Source organism: Protopterus annectens, chromosome 8.part1 (assembly GCF_019279795.1).
Source record: "Protopterus annectens isolate FY-2018-M chromosome 8.part1, PAN1.0, whole genome shotgun sequence".
NCBI classification, from domain to species: domain Eukaryota; kingdom Metazoa; phylum Chordata; order Ceratodontiformes; family Protopteridae; genus Protopterus; species Protopterus annectens.
This window is the reverse complement of record NC_056742.1, coordinates 175,073,734-175,085,574: the sequence shown is the minus strand read 5'-3', so window position 1 is coordinate 175,085,574 and position 11,841 is coordinate 175,073,734. Positions and strand designations below refer to the sequence as shown.

The window sequence follows — 11,841 nt, the reverse complement described above, 5'->3', positions numbered from 1 at the left end:
CCCAACTCATTGAATTAAACATCCAACACCAGAGGGGGAAGAGGAGAGGGACAAACCTGTCCATCTTTTCCATCTAAACTCCAAACCAATAAAGTAACTGCACAAATTGTAATGTTCCTAAAAGAGGGATGGAGAGAGGGTGGGTGGGTAACAAATTCATGCCAAAATCTGATCCCTTACCCGATTACACTCGCACAAAACCAGTTAAGCCCCTCCTTGCACTTACATCATTTCTTTCCAACACTCCTACTTTCCTGATTTAACCCTTCCATCCCAACCACTAACTATCTTCCACTACCATCTTAGCTTCCTTTACTATTCCTACCTGGCCCTCCCCGAAGATGTCCCTGAACAAATCGGTTTGTTCCCAAACCTCATTTATTATGCATATTGACAATTATATCACTGCCTAAACCCTACCAATGATGAGCTCCACTCTCGGTTCCTAACTCTTTCACTATCATGTATATACTGTACTGTACTGTTTTACATTTAAACATCTGTAAAACCTGTACTATACCACTGCTTCACTTAATTGCTATCTTTAGAAGAGCTGTGCAAAAGAATGCTGTTACTGTTCTACTTCAAACTTGTTTACATCTTATACATCAGTTTTTGTGCTACCTATTTTGGGATGTGTAGAAAAAATGCAAATGCTTCTTCTAATGGAATAATCCCCCTGAAGCTTTCCTTGCTATGTTACCGCCTCAGCGGTAATGAACTAAAGACAAAACAATTTGTTTAATCCAGTGTTTGGATAAACAGTAGCTCAGCTCGAGCACCAAGTAAAAATTGTCTGATGCAAAGGTTCAATTATTGTAAATCATTGTAGATCAGAAAAGCACTATTAGTTAATTCCAATTTGTTTCAAAAGAAGAAGAGATCGTAGTCCGTATTTCTGAAATATTATTTTTATTCAATTGGTAGGTGAACTCATTGACTATTTACAGTTACATCTCTTGTATTTGCACAAAAAAATCCAAAAAGTCTTGAAATTATGCAGTCTTATAAAACAGTAATTTCATTGGTCAAACAAACGGTTGTGTCTTTAATTGTCTGTGATTGGTGTTGGTTGAGGGTTTTAGCCAATCGGAGGTGGGGGTGGCATTCTTTTATCGTTGTAACAGTTAAGTATAATTCTCTTGATTCTTGCATTTAGCTTTATGTGTGGTGATTGAAAACTTCTCTGTCTATGGCTATCAAATGGCTATCAAATTACAAGGTGGCTGGGCAATTCCCCTGCATAAGCTGTACAGCAAAAACACACAGAAGACAAACAACCCTCCATGATTTCCCTTTTTCTTCCTAACTTGGCCACGGCCAGCAGTAGGGAAATGAGGAACGTGTTATCCTGCCTCTAAGAATGGGTCTCAATTATTTCTCACTCAAAATTACAGTCCCATATAGCTGATCTGCTAGCAAACATTGGCTGCCCATCATGTGTATTCCCAAACTGGCCTTCAGGACCTCCAGGGAGCATAACCGGCCACAATAGACCTTCCCATGTGGTCCGACTCTGATAAAAATGCCTATGGTGGAAAATCTCACTCTCTGGGGGCTGACCGCTCAAAAAGGTGGGTTCTTAAGAAATAACAGAAATAAGAAACTTTTGTTTCTTAAGCAGTTAAAGTTTGGAGATTATTAAATTGCCCTTTTGTCTAAAAATGCTGAAACGGGGAATCTTCCTGTTGAAGGGAATAATATAAAATTGCACTGTTGTCCTGGCTAGTACCAGTTGTTGGGTACTAGCAATCCATGTATGTAGCTGTAGGTCACTGGGTCACCTAATAAGGATCAGGGTGGACTTATTTAATTGTCACATTGTCTAGTTATACTTGCTACAGTAAAGTTATGGGTAACAAATATTTTTTACTGCCATTTTCGAGCATCCTAGCATTCAGCACTGTAAGTCTTTACTCCCTCCTAGTGTGCTCCATATTATTTGAGCATTACTCTTGGTGGGCGACCCTATCACATTTCGAAAACCAAACTATTATTAAATTAAAACAAGATGACCAACATTTTAACCAGATATTAACCTTTACATAGAATGGCTTATGCCTTTTTCTAATAATAATGCAAGACCCATAATTAAAATTGAGATGAAAATACAGGTCTTTTACTGAAATTGGTGGGAAGTAAAATTTAAGGTATGGCTGAGGATTTGTATGTGGGTAATGTAGTTTTCGTTGCAGGCCGAGTTCCTGCTTAGGGGAGGTTCTTTTTGATTGGGTGATTGGGATTGACTAGTGAGTCGGGATTGGTGGGGTAGTCTAAACTATCAATCTGTATGGATTATTAAATAAATTAACCTAACTATTGTGCCTATAATGAGGTGAAGTCATAAAACATAAAGAAAAAAATTCATGTAATCACAGTTAGTGGGTTATTGAACCAATGTGGTTCATATAACTGTACCCTACGGACATAACTAAATAAATAAAAACAATTTAATCAGACAGGATGCAATGTTGTGTGCTCCATATTATAGGAACTCTCCTCGAGGTGGGAGAAACAATTAAATTAAGAATAACCACATTTATCAAATTAACTTAACTAAATAAGTAAAAAAAAAAAAAACTAAATAAATAGCATAGCAGCTGATCGGTAGAAAAGCAATGTGCACCATTATGAACCCTAATTGAGGTGGGCGAACCTATTAGATTTTGAATACCTACATTCATTGTCATATGTAGGGTACGGCTGGGGATTTGTAAGCGGGTAACATTATTTTCATTCCAGGCCAAGTTTTTGCTTAGGGGGGGTTCTGTGAGATTTTTGATTGGGTGACTGGGATTGCTGGACCAGTGAGATGGGATTGGTGGAGTAGTTTAGTTTCCTGGCAAATGATTTAATGGGGGCATGGTAGATATATTTGGCATAAACATATCAATCTATACGGGTAATTAAATAAATTAACCTATCTATTGTGCCTATAATGAGGTGAATCCACTAACCATAAAATAAAAAAAATTCATGTAATCATAGTTGGTTGGTGTGGTTCATGTAACTGTAACCTTCAAGAGTAACTTAATGAATAAAAACTATTTAGGCCGACAAGATGCAATGTAATTGCTACATAGTATAAGAACACTCCTCGAGGTGGGTGAAACAATTAGAAACAATTTGTCAAACTAATGTAACTAAATTAATAAAAGATTAAATAAATAAAAAGCATTCAGCCGCCAGGATCCAATGCAGTGTGCTCCATAGTAAATGAATACTGCACGAGGTGGGCAAACCTATTAGATTTAAAAAAACCTGCATTTGTCAAATTCAGAATCATGCCAATTTAAACAGGATTTTACATTGCAGGGAATAAAAAGTGCCTTCATCTAATAACTTTGTGGGTCGCTTAAGTAAAATTAATAATAGAATTACAGGTTTTTACAAATCTGGCGGGAAGTTTATAAGGGAGTCGGTCACGGACGGTTAAAGTAATCCTGTCTCACTAGTCCATCGATCCCAGTTACCCAAACAAAAAACTCACAGAACATCCCCTAAGCAGAAACTTGGCCTGCAACAAAAATGACATTACCCACTTACAAATCCGCAGCTGTACCCTACATATGTTGATGAATGCGTGTATTCAAAATCTAATAGGTTTATCCACCTCAGTTAGTGTTCATATACTATGGAGCACACTGCTTTGCTACCTATCAGCTGCAATGCTCTATTTAGGTTTTTTTTATTTATTTAGTTAAGTTAATTTGATAAATGCGGTTATTCTTAATTTAATTGTTTCTCCCACCTCGAGGAGTGTTCATATAATATGGAGCACACAGCATTGCATCCTGTCTGATTAAATTGTTTTTATTTATTTAGTTATGTCCATAGGGTACAGTTACATAAACCCACTTCTTTATCTAATAACTATTTTTGTGTCATTAATGGAGGTCATTTAAATTAAAACTGTGAGGTCCTTCCAGATGGGTGAAAATTATTCAAAAGCTACACCCAGTCTATAACATTATAATAGGTTCATAGGTAGGTACTAGGCTATTGGCCCAAGGGCCTACGTAAGCCTAGCCAGCAAGGTACCATAGCTTACGCCACCCAAGAAAGTTAGTTTCCTGTGTCACTGTCCAGCAGAGACACAGAAGTGATCCCCGGGGTATATTTCCTATTTCCCATCCACTCATCAGGATTTTTCTTGAAGAGTGCTAATGAAGAACTTTGCTTGACATATATGGGTAGCTTGTTCCAGAGTATAGGAAGTCTGGGACAGGAATCTATCCCTCCAGCATGTCCTGTTTATTGTGGTGACAAGGTTTAGGTTCCTGGAGCATGTAGCTTGGAGGGATTGGGATTTCTTTAGGTGTAGCATGTCCAACAGCTCTGGGTTTGACATAGCTTTATATGTTAGGCAGAGATCACCTCAGAGTAGGCGATATGCTACGGAGTAAAGCTGGAGTTTTTTGAGGCGGTCAGTGTAGGGCATTTGTTTGAGGCCAGTAATCCTCTTTGTTGAGGTACTTCTGTGGCCTTTCCAGCTGTTGCAGATGTCTTGTGAGGTACATTCCAAAAGGGGTGTTGTACTCTATAATGGGTCTAATGAGTGACGAGTAGAGGTGAACAATGACCTCTCTTTTCCTGGATGAGAACTCTTTTATGATGAGGTGTGCCACATAGAAGGACTTCCTGACTACTGTGGCGATGCAACTATCAAAGGAAAGACTACTGTCCACCTGGGTCCCAAGGTCTCTTATCACACATTCGGTGATAAGTAGATTGCTGCCTATGTAGTAGTTCATGGGTACAGAGTTTTTACCAAAGGGGATGACACTGCACTTTTTGGCATTGAGCTTGAGGCCATGGCTCTGACACCAGGCATCTGTCTCAGTGAGACCCTTCTGTAGGATGTCCGCATCATTTGGGGACTTGACTATGGCTCCTAGTTTGCAGTCATCTGCGAACTTCATCAGCCAGAGGCCTTCTGTGTTAGCCTCTATTTCAGAGAAGTAGATACCAAATAGGAGAGGTCCCAGGACGGAACCCTGTGGCATTCCACTTGTCCACTGCCTTGAGGTCAGATTTGGAGTCTGCAACTTTTACAGTGTGGGTTCTGTCAGTGAACCAGTTGGCAACCCATCTTGTGACGTAGGGATTTATACCTAGTTTAGTGAGTTTAGCTATAATTCCAGAATGGGGGATGGTGTCAAAAGCCTTGGCAAACATTTATTTTAAGAAAGCTTAACTTTCAAAATGAGTATATATCTATATGATGTCCTGTATGCAAGTATCTGTATATGTTATATGAACTTTTCATTTTTCAATGGAACTGATTTGTTGTAGATTAACCTGAATATAGATAAAAGTCACATCACCTGCTTCACTCAAGAGAAGGCTATACAGCAGGCAGTATTTTTGTATGTTGCCATTGGAATATTCACTTTTTGGAGGATTATTGCAAGTAATGGTGTGTAATGTAAGTTTATCTCTGCATCTAGAAAGGCTGCTTGCAGTGCTGGCTTTTTGGTTTTGTAAGGTCTCTAGCATAATTTTCAGTCTAGAAGCTTTTGCGGGCTTAACAGAGTTAAGTGCTGTGGTGTTAGTGGGATCAGTGTATTTCCATCAGGCTAGATTCTTTGGTCACTACATAAAAAAATTAAGTATAGATGTTTGTGGGGAGTTATCAGATTTGTATGTCTCATAACAAAAATTAAATTCAGTCTAGAAAATGCTTTGAAAATTTTATTATTTTGTTCAAAGATGCAAATGTTTAGTGTAAAATTAGATGTTAGTGTGAATACAAGTTACACTACCCAAATTTTTGTTAATGAAATATATTTTTTATGGCAAACAAATATCATGTTGGTACCATGATGTACAGGATACTGAAGTACCAAGACAGGTCTACTTTGTTTCGATGAATCTCATTTCACTGAATTTCATTTCACCCGACCACTTCATTGAAAATTCAAATTACTGAAAACTCATTTCATTGAACTGCAATTAGGATATATGGCACAGTGTAGAGTACTGTAAGGCAGTTAAAAGTTATATGCCTTTTTCCCCGCTGTAGTGCGGTCCTGGAGTTAGTATATATAGTTAGATGGGGTGTGGAGAGGCACTTAGCTTGAGTATATATTATCTTTGGCGATAGTTAGTAATTGGTGGTGTAACTATTTATGTCTGTTGTTTAAAATGTATTGTTTTGAAGTTTTTTTAATAAATAACCCCCAATGTGGGGTGCTGTGCCCCCCACCCCCCTAACTATATATATTAACTCCAGGATCGCACTACAATGGGGAAAAGGACATATACCTTTTACTTGCCTTACAGTACTATACACAGTGGCATATATACTAAGCTCAGTTCAGTGAAATGAGTTTTCAGTAATTTGTGTTTTCAGCGATGTGGTCAGGGTGAAATGAAATTCAATGAAACAAAGTAGACCCGTCAAGACATATTGTGGCGAACTGATAGAAAAAAAATTCTAATACAGTCTCTTCTTTCCTTCTTGTGTTTTCATGTTTAGAGTATCTCCTGAAGGGGTAGACATAGTTCTGGATTGTTTGTGTGGAGAAAATACTGGTAAAGGTCTGAGTCTTCTCAAACCACTTGGAACATATATTCTATATGGTAAGTAAGTACGTTACTGACATTGCATGTATGTATTAGGAAAGCCAAGCGACTTTATTTCGTCTAACAACATTTTTTTACTTTGAAAAAATATCCAGTAGTATGTAAAACATAGTTGTCATAATGCATTAATATTATTTAATATTATGACACTACTAAATATGTTTTAGCAAGTTTATTAAGAAAATATATTGAATCTGTCATGACATACTAAACTAGTTTACTTCTCTGTATTGTGCACAATGTTTACAGTAAATTTTATAATACTTAGAAATATTTATCCAGGTCAAGTTATGGTCCTTTATACTGTGTTTAATGAACTATGGAAGCAACAGTACAGTGAAGTAGAAAACTAAGTTCTGCCACATGACTAGTACAATATATGCTAAGTTATAGATAAAGTACTATAATATAATTAAAATAATCTTCTGTAAGACTGTTGTGCATTGGCCAGTTGTGCAGTAATATAAAACTAGATGAAGCTCACTTTCATTGGATAAGATCATTGCAAAAGGAAGTTCTTATCTTTCGCTGCAGTGATCACAGAATTAAGTAGCAGAGTACAATGATAGCAACACCTGTATGGGGTGTATGGATGCTTTGATTTCCAATGAGTTGTGAATACCATTTAGAAAATTTCTATTGTGACCAAGTGCATATGCATAAAAATGTGTTCCACTGGATGTCATTTGCATGGATGCACATTTCAGAAGGGCACAGTAATTATGTCAAATCTGCCCTTAAGTGTATTTAAACTTCTGTCACCCCTCCATCCCTCCCTTCTCCTGTGCCTTTTATCTACTTCTTCCATGCCCTTTCATATGCTTCAGTGGATTTTCTCTCCATCTCCCATTCCAGTTGTACATTCTGTGGGTTTACAACCCTCTAACTGAAGTATTTCTGTAGATTCAGAGCATACATCTCAACCTCAGAGCATTAAAAATCATACCACTGACCTTTAAAATCATAGCAGAGGGTAAAAATGAGGAACACTGTCTTTTTTTTCACAGTAGAAAGTCTTTACATACTAGACCCTAAGTTGTTAGCTGAGGGGCATTTTTATATAGGGTTAGTTTATTTATTTCAACATACCTCAAACTGGCCAAAGCTTTTGACACCATTCCCCACTCAGGCATAGTTGAAAAGCTAAATAAATTGTGAATAAATGCCTATGTCACATGCTGGATTGCAGCTGGCTCATAGATAGGATGCAGATAGTCAAAATAGGGCAAGTTATCTCTAGAAAGAGACTAGTCACCAATGGCGTACCCCAGGGTTTGGTGCTGGGAACTCTCCTGTTTGGCATCCACCTTTCTGAAGTAAAGGCCAGTAGCAAAGTACTCTGCCTCACTTAGCCATCCTATGGGAAGGTTCGTCTCAAATAAATAACTGGTACCAAAATCATGAAGTGAAACTAAATGCCAAAAAATACATTATTGTATCCTTTGGGAAATCATCTACCCCAGGAAATTACCACAATGACAATTTCTCCCTAAATGTTGACCCAGCTGTTTGAGATTTTATGTGGACAGTTGCCTAATTTCTGACCAACATGTGTCTATTGTTGTAAGAAAGTCCTTCTAAATTACAAAGCTTACAAAGGGATTGTGTATATATCTAGGGGTGTCATTGTTCCCCTTTACTCAGCCCTCATTAGGCCACTCATTGAGTATAATGCTCCCTTTGCCATGTATCTGTCCAGATACATGTAACAACTGGAACACCCACAGAGTTACTTTATTAAAAGTATATAAGGCCTATGTCCTATAGAGATCAATTGAAAGCCCTGTCACTGTGATTGGTATCCTACAAACTGCTAAGAGATGACCTGTGTCTGGCATAGAAGATATGCTCCATCCCATTACTGATGGATTTACTGCACATCAGCATCTCAAATTGTGTAAACTTAATATAGGGATCTAAACCTCTTCTGCAGCATCAGTACAACAGTTTGGAGGGACAGGTATATCTCGCAGAAGATACCACTGCTGTGGAACAGACTCCCAATCAACATAAAGCAAAGTTCACCCCTGTCCATATTCAAATGCAACTTAGAGCTATGCGTGGGAAATGGAAAATTTACCCCAGGACTGTACCCTGTATTACTGATGGAGAGACAGCAGCTCCTAAATGCTTTATCCCATGCATGGGTCCCCTCATATTATCTATGGCATGATGTCAGATGTTCTCATTAGGGGTGATATATAATTATCGACCCTAGGATGGGTAAGGCCAATCTATAAGCAAATGGGATAGGTTATTTTGAGCACAAAAAGGGAAATTGGCTAGGCTTAAAATGGTCCACAAGGGCAGCTAGTGTAGTACTTGCCTATGAACCTATGAATCCATAAGCAGGTCTGACTTTATAAGGAGCATCAGTTATCTAAAAGGAACAAAGCTAAATCTGTGGGCCAAAATCATAGTGCTATGCATAAATCATAGCAGTTGAGAGGTATGATCCAGAGGGTTATCTCCAAAACATGTTGACTGTGCAACCTTCTCTGCTGACCTTCATCCTTTCTTTTCAGAATGATATATTCAAGTCTCCATTTCATGATCTTGTGTACCTGTATCATGCCTCCCCATCCTTTCTGGTTTCTTATGAGAAGAATTCCAGCTGCTTTAGTCTCTGGTCATATCATTTTTCTTCATCCCCTAATACTTTCAAGTGGCTTTCCACCAAATATCTTCTAGCAGCCTGATTTCCCGTTCGTTTTATGGAGTCTTGCACTTTACACAGTACATACGGTGTGACCTCCCCACAGCCTGTAGAGCAGCAGTGTTTGCACTTTCATTGATGTATCCTCCAATTGTGGAGTTATGAGAGAGTTGTTGGAGCAGTTCAGAGAGTCTTCTCGTGGATGTATTGTTCAGGTTTTTGCATCAAGTATATGCTAACACATGTGTGAGAGCTGAATGTACGATTCATCAGTCGTTCACCATTGTAATGCATAATTTCTAAAAAAGGAGATTTTTTTCCAACAAAATGAGGGGGGATGAAATAATAAGTAAAAAGTGCTGATAAACCTGAGGAAGTAATATAAATGTTAAATTTCAACACTGCCATTTTAAGTATGTCAAAGGGAATTGCTGTTTTAAGCAAAAGTTAATATTATAATACACCAATATCACCTAACTATAATCAGTTGTGAGTAGGGTTGCCACCCCTCTGTTTTTTTTCTGGACTATCTGGAAATCAAACTGATTCTCAGGTAGTCCGGAAAACACTGTACAAACTCTGGTATTCTGTTTCAAAAAGGAAACAGACTATTGGAGATTGTAAATCGGCTGATTTACTATGCTTTTTTTACAAAAATGCATAGTAAATCAGCTGAAAGCAGGCAGTAGGAATGGAAAAAGAGGGCGTTCCTCGTTGAGTGATGTCATTGTGATGTCACAAAATGGACATAATGTGGGTGGGAGAGGGGGTGGGATGGGTGGAGCTACTGGTGGCATGAGGGGTGTGGCTTTACTCCGATTTTAGCCACGATGAAAAGTGGCAACCCTAGTTGTGAGTGAGATGTTTGAACTGTTACCATTATTTTCATTGAGATGTTGTGTTGTTTGAACAGCTGCTACAATTTTTACTATAATAATGGTGTCTGATATAGTAGGGTATCGCAATGAATATCACTGGGTAACCTCAAAGCTTGCAATTCTGAGACTTTTGTACCACCTTTTCAATATAGTGGCCTTTGAATCTCTCAGGCATAATACACCATGCAATCATGTTCCTTACAGGAATGCACAGTGCATTATGCATTTCTGAATCCCGAGATAAGTGTAGTTTACATGGACATGATACCAAAAAGAATTATGCAATTTTTTTTCTTTTGCTGTGCATAAGTGTGCTACAAGAAGAGGGTAATTATATTCCACCAGAATGTTTGGAGTGAAACAGGGGTGGGAGGATTATGATAAATATGGTGTCAGAAGTGGGTCAGATATGTACTGGAAAGGGGAGTATATTTCTGAAATTATTCTGGCATGGGCAAACATTTTCTGTTATGAATCCACTATAATGATTTGTTTTATTGGTGTGCCCTGTAGGGCTTCCTATCTCAAGTGACAAACCTGAAATTGCAGGGTCGAATAAAAAAAAATTGCTACAGACATACAGACAGTTTCAAAACTCATTGTAAAAACATTAAGGCATTTTTGTGTGGGGCATCACCCCTTTATATCCTAATGGGGGACAGTCCCCATATTTGTGCTACTTATATTATTACCTCCAAGATGACTGACTGTCAGAGTAGGAGGAATATTCTAAGATACCACAATATCAGACTTAGTATGTGTATATATATATATATATATATATATATATATATATATATATATATTTTTTTTTTTCCTCTCTATCTGCAGTTGTAGCTCAACTCTTTTGAGTGTAGTCCTTGTAATTTCACATAACACAGATATAGTAGGATGGCATGATTGAATATTTGCTTAGGAATGGGATGGGTAGAGTGGGACAAGACTACACTTGTGTATTTAATTTTCTTGGGACAGATATAAAGTGGGAAGAGGATATGTGATTTGGATGGGTTTGCAGCTGAAGCTTGGAGTTACTGTTACCATATGGGTTCTGTTGTGCAGTATGATAATCTGCTTCTCTGTGCATGGCAGCAAGCAAGGTTGGGACAAATGCTTAGTGTTAGTCTACTGTCTGTCATTAGTTTTGGGAAATTTTGTTTTTGTTTTGCAACATGACACACACTTTGGCAGGTCAATGCAATGTAGCATGTACCTCCACTGTGTGCTGTTGACTACTCCATAAGTCCTGTCCATTGATACTGTTTTGCATTCCATGCCATGATGTGTTTCACTTAGCATACTGATTACAGCCTGCACAGTGTACGACAGATAAAATGCACTTGTGACAGAAAGACTATTCTAAAATATATCTGTAATTTGTAATATGTTTATAAGGATGCTACTAGGCAGAAGAAAACTGAACTAGATGAAGTGAAATTGACATACAGCAATAAAAAGCAGATTATTCTCCCTGAGTAATCAAAAATAAAACAGAGAATAGAAAGGGATGAATACTTACAAAATACAAGAATGATTATGTGAAAAATGTAATGTTTACAATTTTGAACAGCTTTGTTGTCATATTATCACCTGTGGTACTAGAGGGTAAGAAACAGGGTGCATCAAAAGCCTCTTTGTCAGATTAGAGATGATTAAAAGAACAGACAGCTACAAAAACTTACTTAAGCAATACAAAGTAAAATAAGCACATGAGCCAGT

General features: G+C 37.8%; 1 protein-coding gene across 2 annotated transcripts in view; it reads left to right on the top strand.

The window, feature by feature from the left end:
• Positions 1-11,841, top strand: part of VAT1L (vesicle amine transport 1 like) — a 1,089,685-nt gene that overhangs the window by 508,760 nt on the left and 569,084 nt on the right. For both annotated transcript variants that reach the window (XM_044081809.1, XR_006366076.1), the window contains exon 5: positions 6,482-6,585. In XM_044081809.1, coding sequence (XP_043937744.1) covers positions 6,482-6,585 — 104 coding nt within the window. The remainder of the gene's footprint in view (positions 1-6,481; positions 6,586-11,841) is intronic.